Here is a 23090-nt window from a genome sequence, read left to right on the forward strand (position 1 = left end):
AGTCTAGCTGTTTGGCTAGGGTTGATGTTATGGCAGTGGCGTCACTTGAGAAAGCTGGTGACTTGGGCTGTAGAGATGGGGATGCTTGAAGTCAAGATGTCAGCGATCTTACAGCTGCTGCCCATGATCCAATATAGAGCATGATGGTGGGGGAGGGATAACTGAAGTGGAGTGAAGGTAAAAATCATTGGAAATGAAGAAGCTGAAGAGGAGAATCTGGATCATTAAATGGATGATCTCTGTGGATATTGAAATCACCAAGAAGGAGGATTCTGTTACTGGAGCAATGGAATACAGTCAATGACATATTAAAATCATGTGCTGAAACTTTCTGAAACTATTCCTCTTTTGAGTTCCTCTCCCAAACACACCAAATTACAAACAGATTTTTTAATAAGGTAAGTATGTTTATTGAGAAAAGCATAGATAAGACATAAACTCAATAAAATGAGAATGATCCATATTCTCACCATTATAGATATTTCCTATTTATATTTTGGTGAATATCCTTTCAGACTTTTGTATCCATACAAAAAATCATATATATAAGATCATGCAATACATGCTATTTAGTACTTTGCTCTTTAAAACTAACCAGAGGTAGCTGCAAATAACTGCAAACATATGAAGAGAGGCATCATTTTGAATTGCTATCAGGTATTCCAGGGTATGGATGTACCATAATTAGTCACTGTTTTACTATTGCTGCATAACAAATCACACTAAAACTTAGTGGTGTTAAACAATAGTAATCACTTATAATCGCATGGTTTCTGTTCAGGAATTTGGAAAGAGCTTGGCTGGGCATTTCTCTCTTGGAGGCTTTCATGCAGTTGCAGTCGTATGTCAGCTAGGCTGACTGGGACTGGAGGATCCACTTCTAAAGTGGTTCACTCATGTGGCTGGCAGGTTGGTGCTAATCGCTGGCTGAAGCCTTGGTTTCTTTCTACATGGGCCTCTCTATGGGGCTGCTTCTTGTCATGGGAGCTGGCTTCCCACAGAAAGAATGATCCAACAGATGCAGGCAGAAGCTGCAGTGCCTGTTGTGACCTATCTGCAGATGGTCACTTCTGACATATTCTATTTGTTGTACAAAGTCAGCCCTGATTCATTGTAGGAGGAGACTACGCAAGGCCGTGAATTACCAGTGACCATCTTAGGGGCTGGTCACCACAACCACCCTTCTACTGGTGGCTATTTAACTTGTTTCCAAGGAATATTATTATACCTAGCATCTCTGTGCCCTGTCTTAAGTATTTCCCTGTAGTTTCAGAAGTGGAGTTGCCGAACTACTTTTCAAAAAGATTATTATACCTATTTAATTTCCAAATCAGTCTAGAAGAGTATACATTCCCCTCACCCTCACCAATACTTAGTGTTTGTAATTACTTTAATCTTTGCTAATCTGATAGACATTTTATAATATAGAGAGATATAGATATAGATAGATAGATATAGTATCTATTTAATTAGTAGTGAGATTGAACAATTTCCTTGTGTCTGTTGGTCCATTGCATTTCTTTTTTTCTTATATTATTACTGATATTAGTTCTTCATTGTGAAATTTACAAGTGTTTTTTCTCACTTTGCTATTTGTATTTTTATTTTCTTTTAGTCTTGTAGATATTTTTGATGTTCATGTAGTCGTCTGTTTTTTTTTTTCCCATCATATTTGGGTTTTTTAATTGCTTTGAAAGGTGAACCCTACCAAAAGATTATAAACATGTTCCTGTATATTTTTTCTAATACTCTTGTAGGTTTGTTGTTGTGATTATTAATTTATATAGTATTAAAATTAAATATTTAAGAATTTACTTTTGTGTTTGGTATAAAGTTAATATCTAAACTTTTCATTTAATCAACCAGTGTTACAGTGCTGTATTTTTTTTTTTTTTTTTTTTTTTTTTGGCGGCACACGGGCCTCTCACTGTTGTGGCCTCTCCCGTCGCACAGCACAGGCTCCGGACGCACAGGCTCAGCGGCCATGGCTCACGGGCCTAGCCGCTCCGCGGCATGTGAGATCCTCCCAGATCGGGGCACGAACCCGTGTCCCCCGCATCGGCAGGCAGACTCTCAACCACTGCGCCACCAGGGAAGCCCTACAGTGCTGTATTTTGATCAATCCATCCTTTCTTCACTGTACATGTTAGTTTTCTACTCAATATCCATTCTCCCTAACCTTCTCCTGTTAGAACTCCAATTTTATTCGGCTCCCTACCCTGCAGAAAGTAGCCATGTGCTGCCACCTTCCCCAACCCTTGGAAGTGAATCCTAATTGAGCCAAACCAATCATGGTGATTCCACTCCTCTCCTGATTGACTTAGGGATGGATATTCAATAAGAGCTTCAGGGAAGATGTGCTTGTTCTTAAAGAAAGGAACCAAGAGAGGAACAGTACTTGATTTCTTCCTCTGGAGAAGAAGTCTAGGAGAAATTAAGTTTGGGACAATGCTAGCTCACCCACACTGGAAGAACAAAAGGAAGATAGCACCTTGGTCCTAGATAGCATTTTTGAGCTTCTGAATTAACCTCTCCTGTGACTGTGTTAACTCAGGTATTTGAACTGTGTGAGGTGATAAATGTCGTCATCATTTAAGCATCATTGAGTTAGATTTTATGTTACTTGCAGCCAAATGCATTCTGATACACCTGCAATGTGAAATGCAGTACCACACCATTTATTTAATACAGCTTTATACTCGATGTTAGTATCTGGAATTATCAGCCCTATTCCTTATCCCCGTTTTTCTTTTTCACATTTTAACTCTTCCTACCCCACCCTTTTTTTCCAGAAAAACTTAATTAATATTTCTATCTCTGCTTTCTTTTTGGTTTCATCTGTCAAATGTATTTTTACCATCTGCTTGTATTTAGAATATTTCTTAATCACTGCGTTAACACACAGGTTTGTCTTTTTAAGATAATATGTAGTTACTTAGATTTTGAGGGGGTTTTTTAAGTAACAGTTTTAATGAGATATAATTCACATACCATACAATTCACTGATTTAAGATGTATACATTTTTATCACTCCCCAAAAGAAACCCTGTACTGATTAGTAGTCACTTCCCATCCTGCCCCCCAGGACTGAGCCCTAAGCAACTACCAATCCACTTTCTGTCTCTATGGATTTACCTACTTTGGACATTCATATAATAGAATATATACAATGTGGTCCTTTATGACTGGCTTATTTCACTTATTTTCAGGGTTTATCAATGTTCTACATACACCAGTGCTTCATTTCTTTTTATTGCCAAATACAATAGTATTTGTATCGTATGCATATACCCCAATTTGTTTATCCATTTATCAGTTGCTAGACATTTGGGTTGTTTCCATCTTTGGGCTATTATGAATAATGCTGTTACAAACATCTGTGTACACATTTTTGTGTGGACATATGTTTTCATTTCTTGGATAGAAACCTAAGGGTGGAATTGCTGGATCATATGGTAACTGCGTTTAATTATTTGAGGAACTGCAAGACAGTTTTCTAAAGTGGCTGAACCACTATACATTTCTACCAGCAGTGCTTTAAGGTTCCAGTGTCTCCACATGATTTGGGGTTTTTTTTTGACTCTAAGAAAGAACCTGAGTTTTTATGTGTGTGCATTTTTTATCGTGGTAAATATACATAAAATTTACTGTTTTTAATCATTTTAAAGTGTATAATTCTGTGATATTTAGCATATTCACAATGTTGTGCAGGTGTCACCACCATCCACCTCCAGAACTTTTTTATCTTCTCAAACTGAAACTCCATATCCATTAAACACTAACTCCCCATTTCCTCCTCCCCCAGCCTCTGGCAGCTGCCTTTCTACTTTCTGTCCCTATGAATTTGTTTCCTCTAGGTACCTCATCTGAGTGGAATCATACAGTATTTGTTCTTTTGCCACTGGCTTATTTCACTAGCATAATATCTTCAAGAGAATCTGAGCTTATTTAAGGTGGTGTTTGGTACATGCATCTTTCATCATCTTATTTTATGCTGTCTATATATCATCCTGCCATGTCCTTATATAATATTATTTCCTTTTTTCCCTCTCTGTAGAGGAAATCTCTAGATTTTGAAATCAGCACCCTACTTTTAATTCTCTTATTGTTCCCTTTTGTAGTTCTTTTTATGTTATATGTGTAGTTACGTATATGACATAAAGGGAACTGTGTTATGGTGAAGAGATTAGTGGCCAATTTTCTCTTGCCCATATTTATTTTATTTTTTTGATATAATATAGGATTTTGGACAAAATTATTATTACTAAATTATCTTTACATTATGTAAACATTACATTAGTGTTTAAAAGCATAGACTCTGGAATCTCACTGCTTGTTTTAATCACACCTCTGCCACTTGCCAGCTGTGTGACCTTGGTGAAGTTATTTAAACTTTCTGTGTCTCAGTTGTTACATTTGTCACATCAGGATAATAATATTACCTGCCTCATTGCTAGGATTAAATAGATTAATTTACTCAGTGCTCTTAGAGTAGTACCTGGCACATAACATGTGCTATATAAGAGTTTACTGTTATTATCATTAGCATTCTCCTTGAAGAATTATTGTTGGCATTTACATTTTATTTTATAAAAATTAATTTATTGTTTTTGGTTAACTGTGTGTGTGGTTTTTTGTTTGTTTGGTTGGTTTTTGGTTTCTTCCTCACTGCTAGGATTTTTATTATGTCCTCTTTCTTGAAGTCTTATTGTCATGTTTAAGTTGTATCTGTTTGTACTACTCTGAGTAGTTTTTTCAGGTGTGATCCGCTGTCTTGTTTACCACTATATTTTCGGTCCCTAGAACATAGTTTGGCACATAATAGGTGTTCAATAAAGATTTGATAAATGAATGTGTGCCTGGAGTCCTTGCATATCTGTCAGGCTCTGGCAAAAGGGGGCCTTAGAGGGAAATTGCAAGGCAGGAAGAGGAAAAGGGGACTTGCTTCTTTCTGTTTGAACCCTGTTTGCTTCCCATCATCCCAGCAATGTTTCTTCACAGCAGCCGGTCCTTCTTCTAGCAAGGCTTGAGTCCAGTTTGCAGTTTCTCTGACTCTCACGGTACAGTCGTCCCTCCATACCTGCGGGGGATTGGTTCCAGGACCCCTCATGAATACCAAAATGCAAGGATGCTCAAGTCCCATCTATAAAATGGCACAGCTCAGTGGGCCTGTGTATCCAGGGGTTCTGCATCCACGGATATGGAGGGCCGACTGTACCACCCCATGAAGCCACACATCTGAAAAACCAGCACTGCTAGCCAGTTGGCACCCCCTCCTTGAGGTCTGTATGCCAGCCCCACAGGGCCCTTCCTCCAGAAACCCAGCACCAGCCCAGCAGCTCCCTCGTAGAGATCTAAGTTCCAATCCCTCTATGAACTTCTCAGTCTTAATTTGTCTCTTTGCTTTGTTCCCCAACCTTAGAACTGCACTTCTGGTACTTGTTCCCTCCATGATACCTTAGTATTCTCCTTGGCCTCTCCATTTCTCTAGTTAGCAACTTGATTCCTCCTTAGGGAATTCTCTCTTAAAATACCCTGTGTGTCTCCTGACTCCACCCTGACTGAGACAGCTTATCTGTCTTATGAAATTATGTCACCTTTCTGAAGGTAGACTCTATCAATAACTATTCTCTATGTCAGGGATCAGCAACTGCAGCCCGTGGGCCAAATCGAGCCTGTGTCCTACTTTTGTAAGTAAAGTGTTACTCAAACATAATCACATCCATTCACTTTCATATTGTCTATAACTGTCACTTTGCAAAGGCAGAGATGAGTAGTCATCATAGAGACCACATGGTCCACACCACCTATAATGTTTGCTGTCTGGTCCTTTATAGAAAAAGTTTGCCAACCCCTATCCTACATCTATAGTTAGCACAATTTTTGGTATTTAGTAGACATGCCAATAAAAAATGTTAAGCGAGGGAATATATGGAGGAAAGAGCCAAAAAGGGAGATGGTAAAAAGAAAGAACAAGGAGGAATATAGAAAAATTTACATTTTAATGGTGATGAAAATTTTATTGAGGTCCAGATCAGATATAGGGGAAAGAAAGAAAGTTAAACTGGCAAAATTTTACCTTTCATTAATTTTCTGTTTAAAAATATAAAAAATCATGTAAATAAATTTTGCTTAAAATATATTAACCTTTTAATCGAACTGTTATGAAAAAACATTGAAATTATATCTACCATGTGTACTTGAATTGTTTTAAATCCATGAAATAAGTTAAAATATGGCAGTATCAGAATAATAACATTTTAGAGTTGACTGAGAATTTTAAACAGAGCACAATAGAACTGAAGTAGACACATAAGTTGGTGTTTATGACTTTTGGGCAATGTAGTTGATTGTGAAGCCATTTGAGAGATGTTAACAGCTACACACACTTTGTAATATACATTTAGTGACTGAGATCAGTAAACTTTTTATGTTCTGAAGAACTAGTTTACTGATAGTATTTATTGAATAATTTACTACATTTACAATTCCGTACATATCATGCCCCAAATCATATCCTGTAAAATCTTAGTATAACTTCCAGTATAGTGAAGCACTTAAAAAATACTCTGAAAATAACATTGAGTCTATCAGAAATAGTGGTTGAATTTGTCAAAAACATTCTATTAGGAAGGAGTTGAGTAGAATTTTAGTTTTACTTTTTGGTCATTACTGAGATTCATTATTGTACATTTACCTAGAGAATAGATTATCCCAACCAGAGCTGCTTTCCCCCTTCTCTGAACTCCTGTGTGTATCTATTATAATAGTTTCCTGTTGTTGCTACAAAACATTACCGTACACTTACTGGCTGAAAACAACACACAATTATTATCTTACAATTCTGAAGGTCAGAAGTCCAAAATGGGTCCAATGGATGAAAATCAAGGTGTCAGCAAGGTGCATTCTTTTTAGGAGCTCCTAAGGGAGAATGCTTCTTGCTTTTTCCAGCTTTTAGAGGATGCCCACATCCCTTGGCTTGTGGTTGCATCACTCAGCCTTTGCTTCCATCATCACGTCTCCTTTACTGTCTCTCTTATAATGACCCTGTGATTACATTGGGCCCACCCAGGTAATCCAGGATAAGCTTCCCATCCCCAAATCTTTAACTTAATCACATCTGCAAAGTCCCTTTGCCATTGTAAGTTAATGTATTCAGGGGATTTGGGGAGGAACATGGACATCTCTGGGGGCCTATTATTCTGCCTAGCACATCTTTCTTCTTTTATTTAGAATCATTGAATGTCAGAGCTGAAAAGGACATTGGATGAAAACTTGCCCAATCCCTTTACTTTACACATGAAGAAGATGAATGAAACCAGAGGCTGTTTGTCTGCCTCTAAGCACTCTTTAGGTGTGAATCAGGCCTAATTTATGTTTTGTATGCCTAACTATACTTACAATAATACCTTGAACATTTTAAGTACTCAGTAACTATTTATTGCCTGAATGATTAAAAGGTTAGTGATAGAAACCAGATATATCTGGTCTCTGACTCAATTATTTTAAGTTAGTGCTAATAGGAGTTTATAAAAAGCCACTGACTGACAATACCATAAAGGGTAGAGATTCATTTATTCTTATATTTTGTAATTAAAAGGAGGAAATTATTCCTTCTTAAAAATAACTACCTTTTTTAGTATTCCATTTCTCTGTCTCTTGTCTCTTGTTTTTCTAGAGTAACTCATGGAATCCGGATTTAGTTTCTTTTATATTCATTGCCATTGGGCTGGGTTGATAAGATAAACCTGTATTTTTCTGTAATGCATATTTTTCAGCTGTGTCCAATATTTAGGACAATTTAAAAATCAATACTTATCTTTTAAAAACTATTTCATAACTTTAGGAAAAATTTTAGAAATTTAGGTTTATTTTTTTACTTATAATTTTTCTTCCCTTGTTAAGGAAGGATAGTTTGGACTCTTGGTTAAAATAAAATGAAAAAAAATTTTTTTTAATTAATTAATTTTTGGCTTCGTTGGGTCTTCATTGCTGCACACGGGCTTTCTCTAGCTGCGGCAAGCATGGGCTTACTCTTTGTTGCAGTGTGCAGGTTTCTCATTGCAGTGGCTTCTCTTGTTGCAGAGTGCGGGCTCTAGGCACGTGGGCTTCAGTAGTTGTGGCATGTGGGCTCAGTAGTTGTGGCTCGCGGGCTCTAGAGTGCAGGCTCAGTAGTTGTGGCGCACGGGCTTAGTTGCTCCGCGGCATATGTGATCCTCCCGGACCAGGGCTCGAACCCATGTCCCCTGCATTGACAGGCAGATTCTTAACCGCTGCGCCACCAGGGAAGTCCCAATAAAATGAAAAATTTTTTTAAGTTTATCTGGCATTTCTTTTTGAAAAACATTAAAACCTAGATTTTAGGTTTAGATTGTCATTCAAATAGATAAATCACTTACTATTTTCCAAGAAAAAAAGCTTTGTCTGATACTTGTGCAATGACTGATTTTCTTTTGTTAATATTCTTGTAGTTTATATAGAATCTGATTTATTGTTATGTGAGTTTGGATATATTAGGCATGGTTCTTGAAATAAAATATACCAGAAGCATTATGTTCTAAGCATTTAGAGTCTTTTCTTACTTGTATCAGCATGGTTTTTCATTGGCCCTATACATTTATACATGTCTAAATCATATACACGTTTCTACAAATACTAAGATTGCAAATAATTCTATTTTTATTTTGTCTACAAGAATGGTACATGTAAAGTGCTTAGCAGCTGTAAAAATGGACCATGGTAAAAGTGCCCAATAACTGATAATGTTTATTATATTGTCATGCTGTCCATGAGAAAAATGTTAATTATAAGTCAACTTTAGAATACATTCATTATAATAAATTATATTCATTGGGTGAAAACATAATCTGACTTTTCTTTTCTTGGCAGCAACTTGAATTGGTGGAACCAAGTGGCTGGATTCACGTTCCTTTAACTGATAATCATAAGAAGCCAACTCGCACATTCATGATACAGATTGCTGTTCTAGCCAATCATCAGAATGGAAGAGATACCCACATGAGACAAATTAAAATATACACACCCGTGGAAGAGAGCTCCATTGGTAAATTTCCTAGATGTACAACTATTGATTTCATGATGTATCGCTCCATAAGGTGACCTTGAAACAGAACAAAAGTCATTAAACATATCTTTATCTTGTCAGTAAAGATTAAATCTGGTATCTTTATTGAAAAAAGGATCAATTATTTTGCAGTTTTTTATGCATTGAAAAGTATTTTATTGTAACTTTAATAAATAACTTTTGGGTCATACTATGTTTATTTTCTTTAACATATAATAAAGCTCACATATTTTATAATTATTAAAATGAATTTGAGCCAATCATTAAATTTTTCCTTATGTCAAAAGAAAACCAGTTGAACTGAAAATTTTTAAGATATACACAATTTTTTACTAACTAGGTAATTATTTCATATAGTGATCATGCATTACAGTAATGATTTACTGCGTGTTTGGGAACAAAACTATGTTTTACCAATAGATATTATCTTTAATAGGCCAGAATTATTATTTTTTTCTATCCAGAGGAAGCTTCTTCTATTAATACTCGGTCTTTTTAAAAACTGTGTCAAAATAAGCTTAGCATTCAGTGTGTGATGAGAACCATTCTGATTTGGGGAATGTAATTAATTGTGTCATAATTATCGTACTCCCATGAAATATTTTTAACCCTAGGGTTGTCTATATCCTGATATTATGTTAGCAATTGCCAATATAATCTGCTGTTTATTCTAATTCTAATGCTGTTTATAGAATAGTTTCAAATTTGTGTCTGACACTGAAGCATTCCCTAAGGGATAATGTAGCTCATGAAAATTTTAAAAATATATGAAATTGTTCTTTACATATAAAAATATTTTAAAGTCCCTTAAATGAGGTTTCTTTCCATGGTTTAACATGAGTCGATTTGATTCTGTTTATCTCCCCCGGCACCACCCACTACCCCATATCCTTACTTTGGGGGAGACAGAACTTCTCCATATTGGCTCTTTTTTTTTTCTTTTTGTGGTTGTGCCGCATGGCTTGTGGGAATCTTACTTCTCCGACTAGGGTCCGAACCCGAGCCCTTGGCAGTGAGAGCATGGAGTCCTAACCACTGGACTGCCAGGGAATTCCCACCATATTGGCTCTTGTTTGGGAAAGATTCCTCAGAGGTTCTTGCATTACTGGGTAGACTGAAGTCTTAAATTAGCAAAGTTTAGGAAATAATTATGTGTTTGATTTATTCTGGCAGAGTACTAATTTACATGGATGCTATAAAAAATGAAGGTTTCATTTTTTTCACTCAGCAGAATCTCAGCTCTTTTTTCTATGAGTTCCACAAAGAGTTTGTCATTTTCATTCTGTTGTCTTTAAAGTAAGAAGCATGGTAAGTGACTGTATCATCACCAAAAAGTCTGTAACCAAAACTCATTTGAGATCAGTGAATTACTCCCAAGCATAGATGTCAGATGCTGGGAAGGGTAGAAGAAAAACAGATGGATAGGAATTAAAAGAAAAGGAGAGAATCAAGAAAATAAGAAGAGCAATATATACTTGGCACTGTATTGATGTTCTGCGTTAGTCTGATAAGGAAAACATTCATGTAAACAACAGGCAGAGTCTAAGAGGCAGAGAAATCTAATAAAAAGTACAGGAAGTTTTATTAGTAATAATGTTACTACTTGCTAACTGCTTTTTAAAAATTTGCTTAAAAGAAAAAAGGAGGAGGACTAATTATCATTTACCTGATCCAGTCTGTTATTTCCTACTATTAATAGTTTGTGAAAAAAACTCCTACAATTAGGAAGAATTAAGAAGAATGTTGGGAAAATCACTATGTTTTCTAGTTCTACTCCCTTTCCCTGTTTTTCATAAACCAGCTGAGCACCTCATTAGGCATGGGAAAACTTGGTAGCCCCAGATTGTGGAGGTAATGCTTCCCCTTATTTTAAGGATTATCTGAAGTCCTGATAGACCATGTATTACATTAACAATGCATAATTATCTAAAGCAGTTTCATTTCTCTTTTGAAAGAGCAAATTATATAGCCAACAAAATATTTGTATCTAGAATATATAAAGAACTCTTCTTATCACTTAACAGGAAGAAGACATACAATCCCATTAAAGTGAGCAAAAGATTTAAACAATCATTTCATCAAAGAAGACATATGATTGACAAATAAGCATATGAAAAGATGCTCAACTTCATTGGATGTTAGTGAAATGCAAATTAAAATCGTAATGAGATACCATTTCACAGCCACTAGAATGACTGTGGTTAAAATGACAACGAGGGGGAAGGGTAAGCTGGGACGAAGTGAGAGAGTGGCATGGACATATATACACTACCAAATGTAAAACAGATAGCTAGTGGGAAGCAGCCGCAGAGCACAGGGAGATCAGCTCGGTGCTTTGTGTCCCCCTAGAGGGGTGGGATAGGCAGGGTGGAAGGGAGATGCAAGGGGGAGGAGAAATGGGGATATTATGTATAGCTGATTCACTTCGTTATACAGCAGCAACTAACACAACATTGTAAAACAATTATACTCCAATAAAGATGTTAAAAAAAAAGACAATTGCACGTGTTAGCAAAGATATGGAGGAAATGGACCTCTTGTCAAACTACTGATGAGGATGTAATTAGTGTATAACCACTTTGGAAAACATTTTGGTAATTTCTTAAGTTAAACATATACCTGTGTATGGGTATTTACCCAAGAGAAAAGAAAGCGTATGTCCGTACAAAGACTTGCACATGAATGTTCATAGCAGCTTTATTTGTAGTACCTAAAAATTGGAAACAATGCAAATGTTGATCAATCGGAGAAGGTATAAACGAATTGTGGTAAATCCATATAATAGGATACTACTCAGCGATAAAAATAAATGAACAGTTAATACATGCGACAACATGGATACATTTACAAAATAATTATGCTGAAAGAAAGAAACCACAAAAAAGAGTATATAGTGTATGATTCTATTTTTTTTTTTTTTAATTCTAGAAAGTACAAACTCATCAAGTGATAGAAAGCATATTAGTGGTTGCACAGGATGGGGAGCAGACAGAAGCAAGAAGGCATGAATTATTTGGGGGGATGACAGAAATGTTCATTATCCTAACAGTGGTACTGGTTTCACAGCTATATACATATGCCAAAATTTATCAAATCATACATATGTGCAGTTTATTGCATGTCAATCGTACCTTAATAAAGCTGATTTAAAAATAGCTTATTCTACCTGTTTCATATAGGAATCACCCAAAGAGGCTAGATTTGACATAGTTATATTTCTTACTGTATAGGATCTGAGAATAAAAAACATTGAAAAGCCATCTTAACAGTTAATAAAACAATGACAGTAACTTCACGGATTCATCTGTAATCAGTATACTTTTTGAATATTGATCAAACTGCAGTTATGAGATTTAAATATTTAAATTATACATGTAATTGAAGTATTAGACACTTTAAAAATCAGCTTATTACCTGTGGAAATACTGTCACAAGGAACTTTTTGTATAAACCTGGAATTTTAAAAGACAGCAGTTCACTGAAGGCTAATAAATACCCAACTCTAAAAAGACTAATAGATATTGAATGTTGAATTAGACATAATAAGGAAACCAAAGTAAATCTGATGCAGACTTTGCTTTCCAGTTGCTTATAGTCTACTAGGGGAAATAATAGGTCTCTGATAACCAGATCAGAAATTAGACTGGTAAGATCTCTAACTGGTGGATGGAAAAGAGAGAGTTAACTTCCTATTCAGAAGTTAGAGGTGAAGCTAAAAGAAGGCATTGTGGAGGAGGTGGAACTGTAGAAAGAAAGACTATTTGTAATATCAGCTAGTTATTCACTTTTTAAGCCTATTCTCGAATCCAAACTATCATTGTTTTTACGTGAATAACAACAATTAATTTGAAACAGATGATTTGTATGTTAGGAATCCAGTGATGTTTTGTACTTTTGCTCTCATTTGAAAGATTCCAACAATTAAAACACAGACCAATCTTGAAAAGTAATTTTAGACACCATGCCTTCTGTTCTTTTAGCCATTATGACTACTAGTTTAGTACAGATTAATACACTACAGTATAAATTTTTATAAGTATAAAATATTATAACTCAAATACAAATATTTGATATGTTTCTAGTGTTTTAGAAAATTTTACTTTAAATTCTTAATAACATGTTGGCTTATTATATGTCATTTTTAATTGAATTCTTGGTTCAATTACCTTTTAAAAATGATAAAAGTTGCAAAATATGTTAAATTAAAGCATTAGGGAAAATAATACTTTGTAGTTGTGGTTATTTGGAGACACTTTTGCTCTGTGGAGCTTTTAAAACAAGTTAATCTTTTGCCCACATTGTTTTGATTTTCCCCACTTCTACTAAGACTCCCTAGAGTATGGTGTTTGGAAGTGTTTGCTGTACAAAGCTGTTTACCAGCCATCTACAAGGAAGCTCTCTGTGCTTCATGATCTGCCATTTAGTTGGGCCTGCTTCTGTGCAATGGTGTCTAGAAAGCGTTAGAGAGAGGAAGACAACAAAGGAAAAACCTCAGGGATTAGTTTATTAATTATCCATGATAATGATTTATTCTATTAACAGGACATATCTTAAGGCTAATTAATTACAACTCCCCCCCACCATAAATCTAAGAAAATGTCTATAACCCATGGCAATTTTGTAAGAAAAGTTGAAATTATTTTTTAGTAATACTAACCAGTCTGTATTTCAGTTTTATGTGAAAGTACCCTCCCTTTTTTCTATGGCTAATCCTGCCACCATTGTTTGTCTTCTCTTGTCCTTTCTGGTTAAAAGAATCAATTTACTATTTTGCCAACATAAGCAAAATTACAGTTACACCAACTTAAAGGTATTCTATCTTATGAAATCTTTTTCTGAGTGAATTGGTATTTCAGGAAATGGTATTTCACATCATGTATAATTGAAGCTCTAGTATTTACCATCTCAGTTGTTTTAATTACTGCATTTGTGGCCATAAGCTTTCCACTGATGCAGTTCAATGGTGACCATAAGATGTTTTTCCACTATGTATTTGCTTTTCCGGTGTTGAGAGCAAATTACGATTCTCTCCCTGTGGTCCTAGAAATAACTCCCCCAACTGTTTTTATAGACTTTATTCTGAGACCAGCTCTCCTCTGTACCCTGGCATTCATCTATAGCTGGAGATCCAGATTTTAACAGATCATTTCCTGTTATTACTATAGCAGTATCAAAATACTGATCACTTACCAAGAAGCAAAGTATCCAAAACACTGAAGTAGAGAGTTCAGCCAGCTGTTTGTTTTCCAACTGTTAAAATTTATAAGAATCACATGTTAAATGAATATGGAGAAATAATGAAATAGAGGATAGGCTCAGTAAAAGGAGGATGGTAACAAGCCATCCAGCTATTAATTTATAACACACTCAGGTGTCTACCAAGACAAAGGAAAGGAATTTTACTATTTATCTTAAAAACAGTGCTTATTTTTAAGGTAGCATTCAGTAACTGATAGGAGATGCAAGGAAGTTCTTGTCGTGAAATTCGGAAGTCTTTCATTTTTTTCCATCATCCAGGCTGTTTAGAACAAAATTCATCATTTCTTTCTTGAAATGTTCAACTGTTAGACTGGTATTTGGGTGTAATTTTGACTCTTCTCCTTCATCTTTACATACTCAGTAACTGTAAGCCCTGCAGATTCTTTTTCCACATTAATTATCACTTTTGGTTTCACCCCATTCACATCATTCTAGGTCAGTTCAGTCTTACCAGAAAAGAAACGACACCGGATAAAACTTTCTAATGTTGCAAACGGGAATAGATGCTAACCGCCCTGTAAGTTCTTTAATACACATGCACATTTCCAGAGGTAGGAAATGAATATCATGCTAAATGAGAAGCTCCAGTGCTCTCTTACCCTGTCCAACTAGTTCTAAGCCAGTCTATTAGACCCACTCTTACTCCTAATTCTAGTTCTGAATCCCTTAGCTGCTGGTAGCTACTTCTTGTTTGTTCTCTCTTGGCCCTTTGGAATTTCACGATAAGGACTATTTTTGTAGCTCCAAACTTGTCTCCCCTCAGTGTTGTTTCCTTAGGCCACGTTGGGTAAGTTTTCTTTATTTTGATCAACTGAATAGTACTCTCTATCCTATACTATCTCTAATAACATAGCTGATCATGTTAGTAACACTGTGCCGATGAAGAAAGATAAATACGGTTTGGCATATGACATTTACTAAGGCTGGAAAGCATGCAATACATTTTATAAAGAAATATTTAGAGGGGAATAATCCACATGTCATTTTGTCATTATTAAGGATACTTGATTACTCATCCCTATTAAATAAAAAAGTTGTTGACTCTACAATGCTGTGATCAGTTGTACTGCATATAGTCTCCAGGAGAAAATTATTCCATGTTTTTTCAAACAATCAACCTATACGATTGAATGCCTTATATCCTGTGTAGAATACAAATAAGTAGAAAACGTGTTTCCTATTCAGAAAGAATTTATAGTCTAGCTGATGATAGCTAGGAACACAGAGACATTCACACATACTTAACAAAAGGTAATATTGACTGAAACAGTTAAGTATTATTTTAATAAGGACAAATATCACCAATGCCCAGGGTAGTCAGTAAGGTTCTTATGGAAGAGAGAGAAATTCATGTACATAGGGGTATCTGAAGAGGCCTTCTTCTTAGGTTATGTACAAGTTGAGAAATAGTGAAGATGAAGGTCAAAGTATCACCTTCTTTTCTAATAGACAACAAATTGAGGGATGTGTTTTTAAGTCTTAGCTAATTTGGGCTTTTCTAATAATGAATCCTTAAGATTCATGTCATAGCTGGTTGCACTGAATGGGTCGGGGAGCTCCCTAGAAGGAGAATGGAACTGAGCCATATAGCTTCAGTTATTCTTCCTATATTTACAAATCAAATGTTTACCTCCTTGGGGATGGAGTAAAGGGGTGGAGAGAGGCTCTGAGTAAAGGAACTGAGTTTCCTTTCAGTTGGGAATCATCAGGAGTGGGGAAGAAGTGTTCCAAAATTTATACTCTGGTTCCAGAACAATGTGTAGGTTTAAGTGGGGAGAGAGAAAATGGGAGAGCATTTTAGGCATGGAAAGCTGTACACATTTGTGAAGGAATGAGGAAGTTATATTCAGACTACAGTAAGCAGGGTGTTAACTTTAGTAACTATGTAACGTCAAGTTATAAGATGGAAGAAAGGTAGGGCAGGGTCGGGTCAAAGTTTAATCTTACCCTGTTATGTATAGGGTAACTATAGTTTTATATGCATACCCTTATATTCCTCTTATATTTAATGCTATATTAAAACTTCGGAGGAGAAAAGATGCAATGTGGGCAGCCTAACACCCACCACCATTATAAGTTGTGAAGGAGACCATGGAATTAAAAACTATTTTTTGGAAGTAGTTTTTGTAAGTCAAAATATTTCGTTAATATTTGTCTTACATAATTAAGATTGGACCTTGGAGAAGACTATCAGAAGTTTGCCTGGATAAACTGTTGGGTGGAAATCTGTGCTTTTCCGAAGGGCATTCCTCAGAGGATGATGCTTGTGGAATCACGGAAATGTCCACCCAGTTTGGATCCACTGTTCCATGTTCCCTCCTTCCATTCCAGACGTTTAGATAATAAAGGAAATTCTTAGAAAAATCCACTTGTAAGCAAGACCATCAGAAATCATACATACATAGCCCCAAATAAGGCTCTCAAGTGGCCATTATAAACAATTTAACTTCTTGGAATATGGCATGTTATGTGTTTAAACAAAGTCATTAGTAGAAATACAACTTGATTCCTTTGGGTCCAATTTGTGCTTGTCTTACATCTAATTACTTTTGGATTCAAAAATAAGAAAGACTTCTTTTAGAAATGAAGTCTTTGAAACAGTATTAATTCATACTATAATCCCTTTTAAAGATATGTTAACTGAATCATGAAATATACTAATGATATGAAGAAACAATATAGTGTAAGCACAGTTTCTTGTTTTAAATAATAGTAACCATTTTGCATATGCTTTTTGTGTAGCTAGTGAATATAATGAGGAAATATTATTTTAATGGAAGGGTCCTGTGTGTGAAATTTTCTATTATTTGCAAGCTAAAAGGAAGTGACTCAGTAATATGGGAATTATATGAGCACTTGAATCCTATCTATGTAATCTTTGGCCAATTTTATCAGCCTTTTTCTTTCTTTTTTTTTTTTTTTCTTGCGGTACGCTGGCCTCTTACTGCTGTGGCCTCTCCCGTTGCGGAGTACAGGCCCCGGACGCGCAGGCTCAGCGGCCATGGCTCACAGGCCCAGCCACTCCGTGGCATGTGGGATCCTCCCGGACGGGGGCACAAACCTGCGTCCCCTGCGTCGGCAGGCGGACTCCCAACCACTGTGCCACCAGGGAAGCCCAGCCTTTTTCTTTTTAAGAGAGAGAGAGAGAGAAAGAGAGAGAGAGAGAGAGAGAGAGAGAGAGAGAGAGAGAGTGTGTGTGTGTGTGTGTGTGTGTGTATAGCATAACATATACCGTGAAATGCACCAAACACTAGCTCAATGAGAGTAAGGTCAAAGTGGATATCCATGTCCATGCCAGCGGGTAACATACCTTCTTGGAAGCCCTCTTCATGTCCCATCTCCACCACTATTCCCTTCCTCCTTTCCAAGATTACCCTCTACCCCTAATCAAAGAGTGTAGCTAAGTTTTACCTATGTTTAATGTACAATAATATACATTATATCCATATGTATATACAAATCTGCAATATATTTTCTTTTGTATTGGTTTCCTTTTACTCAGCATGATTTTTGTAATATATATTTACTGTAGCATGTAGCTATAGTCTGTTCATTTTTACTGCTATATATCTAGTATTGTATTGTAGGAATATACCATAATTTATTTATTCACTCTACTGATGTTGGTTATTGTATTTTCCCATTTGAAGCTATTGCAAAATAATGCTGTTATGAAATTCTAGTGCCTGTCTTTTGACTCATATCATATGTGCATTTCCATTAGATATGTATATAGGAGCCATATAGTAGCTTGCACAGAGGGTACACGTATGCCCATCGTTTGTAGGTAATGCCTGATCACTTTCCAAAGTGTATGTATCCATTCACATGGCAACAGCAGGGAGTAAGAGCCCTGCTGCTCCCCTTACTCACCAATCTTTAGGATGGTTGATCTTTTAAATTTTAGCCACTTTGGTGAATGTAGTGTTACCTTATTGTAGTTTTAATTAGTTATTAGTTCCCTAATAACTAATGAGGTCAAGCCACTTTTCATACGTTTGTTGTCAATTTGGATAGCCTCTTTTGTGAAGCATTCTAGTCTTTTGCTCATTTAAAAAGTTTGTCTTTATTTTCCTTATTGATCTATAAAAGTGCTTCACATATTCTGGTTATAAATGCTATGACAGTTATAAATGTTGTAACTATTTTCCCCTACTCTGTGGTTTGCCTTTTCATTCTCTTAAAGATGGGATCTCTTAATGAACAGAAATTATTTTTAATGTAAACCGATTTAATAATCTTTTCCATGATGTTGTGTTTTTTTGAGCAGTAAGAAGTCTTTTGCAACATGAGCATTATGAACATATCCTCTTACATTATCTTCTAAAAGCTTTATTTGCTTTGCTGTAGATTTAGATCTGCAGTCCACCTTAGATGATAGGACTTATATTTCAATTTTTTTCTTCCCTATATGGATATCCAATCGACCCAGCACCATGCACTGAAGACCATAATTTCCCATTGCTCTACAATGTCACCTTTATTTCAAATCAAGTGTCTATATGTGTATGGTATGTTTTTGAGCTCTCTATGCTATACAATTTGTCTATTCTTGCATCAAAACCATACTGTCTTTATTACTGTTGATTTTTAATACATTTTTTTAACATCTTTATTGGAGTATAATTGCTTTACAATGGTGTGTTAGATTCTGCTTTATAACAAAGTGAATCAGCTATACATATATCCCCATATCTCCTCCCTCTTGCGCCTCCCTCCCACCCTCCCTATCCCACCCCTCTAGGTGGTCACAAAGCACCAAGCTGATCTCCCTGTGCTATGCGGCTGCTTCCCACTAGCTATCTGTTTTACATTTGGTAGTGTATATATGTCCATGCCACTCTCTCACTTTGTCCCAGCTTACCCTTCTCCCTCCCCATATCCTCAAGTCCGATCTCTATGTCTACGTCTTTATTCCTGTCCTGCCCCTAGGTTCTTCAGAACGATTTTTTTTTTATTAAGATTCCATATATATGTGTTAGCATATGGTTTTTGTTTTCCTCTTTCGTAGAATGAGTTTGGGAGTGTTCCTCCCTCTGCTATATTTTGGAAGAGTTTGAGAAGGATAGGTGTTAGCTCTTCTCTAAATGTTTGATAGAATTCGCCTGTGAAGCCATCTGGTCCTGGACTTTTGTTTGTTGGAAGATTTTTAATCACAGTTTCAATTTCAGTGCTTGTGATTGGTCTGTTCATATTTTCTATTTCTTCCTGGTTCAGTCTTGGCAGGTTGTGCATTTCTAAGAATTTGTCCATTTCTTCCAGGTTGTCCATTTTATTGGCATAGAGTTGCTTCTAGTAATCTCCCATGATCTTTTGTATTTCTGCTGTGTCAGTTGTTACCTCTCCTTTTTCATTTCTAATTCTATTGATTTGAGTCTTTCTTTTTTTCTTGATGAGGCTGGCTAATGGTTTATCAATTTTGTTTATCTTCTCAAAGAACCAGGTTTTAGTTTTATTGATCTTTGCTATCGTTTCCTTCATTTCTTTTTCATTTATTTCTGATCTGATTTTTATGATTTCTTTCCTTCTGCTAACTTTGGGGTTTTTTTGTTCTTCTTTCTCTAATTGCTTTAGGTGCAAGGTTAGGTTGTTTATTCGAGATGTTTCCTGTTTCTTAAGGTAGGATTGTATTGCTATAAACTTCCCTCTTAGAACTGTTTTTGCTGCATCCCATAGATTTTGGGTCATCGTGTCTCCATTGTCATTTGTTTCTAGGTATTTTTTAATTTCCTCTTTGATTTCTTCAGTGATCACTTCATTATTAAGTAGTGTATTGTTTAGCCTCCGTGTGTTTGTATTTTTTACAGATCTTTTCCTGTAATTGATATCTAGTCTCATAGCGTTGTGGTGGGAAAAGATACTTGATACAATTTCAATTTTCTTAAATTTACCAGGGATTGATTTGTGACTCATGATATGATCTATCCTGGAGAATGTTCCATGAGCACTAGAGAAAAATGTGTATTCTGTTGTTTTTGGATGGAATGTCCCATAAATATCAATTAAGTCCATCTTGTTTAATGTATCATTTAAAGCTTGTGTTTCCTTATTTATTTTCATTTTGGATGATCTGTCCATTGGTGAAAGTGGGGTGTTAAAGTCCCCTACTATGACTGTGTTACTGTCGATGTCCCCTTTTATGGCTGTTAGGATTTGCCTTATGTATTGAGGTGCTCCTACGTTGGGTGCATAAATATTTACAATTGTTTTATCTTCTTCTTGGATCGATCCCTTGATCATTATGTTGTCCTTTGTCTCTTGTAATAGTCTCTATTTTAAAGTCTATTTTGTCTGATATGAGAATTGCTACTCCAGCTTTCTTTTGGTTTCCCTTTGCATGAAATATCTTTTTCCATCCCCTTACTTTCAGTCTGTAAGTGTCTCTAGGTCTGAAGTGGGTCTCTTGTATACAGCAAATATATGGGTCTTGTTTTTGTATCCATTCAGCCAATCTGTGACTTTTGGTGGGAGCATTTAGTCCATTTACATTTAAAGTAATTATCGATATGTATGCTCTATTCCCATTTTCTTAACTGTTTTGGGTTCATTATTGTAGGTCTTTTCCTTCTCTTGTGTTTCTTGCCTAGAGAAGTTCCTTTAGCAGTTGTTGTAGAGCTGGTTTGGTGGTGCTGAACTCTCTCAGCTTTTGCTTGTCTGTAAAGGTTTTAATTTCTCCATCAAATCTGAATGAGATCCTTGCTGGGTAGAGTAATCTTGGTTGCAGGTTTTTCTCCTTCATCACTTTAAATATGTCCTGCCAGTCCCTTCTGGCTTGCAGAGTTTCTGCTGAAAGATCAGCTGTTAACCTTATGGGGATTCCCTTGTGTGTTATTTGTTGTCTTTCCCTTGATGCTTTTAATATGTTTTCTTTGTATTTAATTTTTGAGTTTGATTAATATGTGTCTTGGCATATTTCTCCTTGAATTTATCCTGTATGGGACTCCCTGTGCTTCCTGAACTTGATTTACTATTTCCTTTCCCGTATTAAGGAAGTTTTCAACTATAATCTCTTCAAATATTTTCTCAGTCCCTTTCTTTTTCTCTTCTTCTTCTGGAACCCCTGTAATTCGAATGTTGGTGTGTTTAATGTTGTCCCAGAGGTCTCTGAGACTGTCCTCAGTTCTTTTCATTCTTTTTTCTTTATTCTGCTCTGCAGTAGTTATTTCCATTATTTTATCTTCCAGGTCACTTATCCGTTCTTCTGCCTCAGTTATTCTGCTATTGATCCCATCTAGAGTATTTTTAATTTCATTTATTGTGTTGTTCATCGTTGTTTGTTTCATCTTTAGTTCTTCTAGGTCCTTGTTAAATGTTTCTTGCATTTTGTCCATTCTATTTCCAAGATTTTGGATCATCTTTACTCTCATTATTCTGAATTCTTTTTCAGGTAGACTGCCTATTTCCTCTTCATTTGTTAGGTCTGGTGGGTTTTTATCTTGCTCCTTCATCTGCGGTGTGTTTTTCTGTCTTCTCATTTTGCTTATCTTACTGTGTTTGGGGTCTCCTTTTTGCAGCCTGCAGGTTTGTAGTTCCTGTTGTTTTTGGTGTCTGTCCCCAGTGGCTAAGGTTGGTTCAGTGGGTTGTGTAGGCTTCCTGGTGGAGGGGACTAGTGCCTGTGTTCTGGTGGATGAGGCTGGATCTTGTCTTTCTGGTGGGCAGGTCCACGTCTGGTGGTGTGTTTTGGGGTGTCTGTGGATTATTATGATTTTAGGCAGCCTCTCTGCTAATGGGTGGGGTTGTGTTCCTGTCTTGCTAGTTGTTTGGCATAGGATGTCCAGCACTGTAGCTTGCTGGTCGTTGAGTGAAGCTGGGTGCTGGTGTTGAGATGGAGATCTCTGGGAGATTTTCGCCATTTGATGTTATGTGGAGCTGGGAGGTTTCTTGTGGACCAGTGTCCTGAAGTTGGCTCTCCCACCTCAGAGGCACAGCACTGACTCCTGGCTGCAGCACCAAGAGCCTTTCATCCACACAGCTCAGAATAAAAGGGAGAAAGAAAGAATTAGTAGAAGTAGAAAGAAAGAAAGGAGGGAGGGAGGGAGGGAGGAAGGAAGGAGGGAAGGAAGGAAAAAAAGAAAGAAAAGATAAAGTGAAATAAAATGAAGTAAGATAAAATATAATAAAGTGGGCTTCCCTGGTGGCGCAGTGGTTGAGAGTCCGCCTGCTGATGCAGGGGACACAGGTTCGTGCCCTGGTCCAGGAAGATCCCACATGCCACGGAGCGGCTGGGCCCGTGAGCCATGGCCGCTGAGCCTGTGCGTCCGGAACCTGTGCTCCGCAATGGGAGAGGCCACAACAGTGAGAGGCCTGCATACCGCAAAAAAAAAAAAAAAATATATATATATAATAAAGTTATTAAAATAAAATAATAATTATTAAGAAAAAAAAATTTTTTTAAAACGGACGGATAGAACCCTAGGACAAATGGTGGAAGCAAAGCTATACAGACAAAATCTCACACAGAAGCATACACATACACACTCACAAAAAGAGGAAAAGGGGAAAAAATCATAAATCTTGCTTTCAAAGTCCACCTCCTTAATTTGGGATGACTCGTTGTCTATTCATGTATTCCACAGATGCAGGTACATCAAGTTGATTGTGGAGCTTTAATCCGCTGCTTCTGAGGCTGCTGGGAGAGATTTCCCTTTCTCCTCTTTGTTCTCACAGCTCCCAGGGGCTCAGCTTTGGATTTGGCCCCGCCCCTGCGTGTAGGTCGCCGGAGGGCGTCTGTTCTTCGCTCAGACAG

General features: G+C 36.5%; 1 protein-coding gene across 2 annotated transcripts in view; it reads left to right on the plus strand.

Annotated features, from left to right (window-relative positions):
• Window positions 1–9331, plus strand: part of ANAPC10 (anaphase promoting complex subunit 10) — an 80056-nt gene extending 70725 nt beyond the window's left edge. For both annotated transcript variants that reach the window (XM_067736770.1, XM_067736769.1), the window contains exon 5: window positions 8890–9331. In XM_067736770.1, coding sequence (XP_067592871.1) covers window positions 8890–9120 — 231 coding nt within the window. In that variant the 3' untranslated portion in view covers window positions 9121–9331. The remainder of the gene's footprint in view (window positions 1–8889) is intronic.
• Window positions 9332–23090: the final 13759 nt, after the last annotated feature.

The sequence above is a fragment of the Pseudorca crassidens genome, chromosome 4, assembly GCF_039906515.1.
Source record: "Pseudorca crassidens isolate mPseCra1 chromosome 4, mPseCra1.hap1, whole genome shotgun sequence".
Lineage (NCBI taxonomy): Eukaryota > Metazoa > Chordata > Mammalia > Artiodactyla > Delphinidae > Pseudorca > Pseudorca crassidens.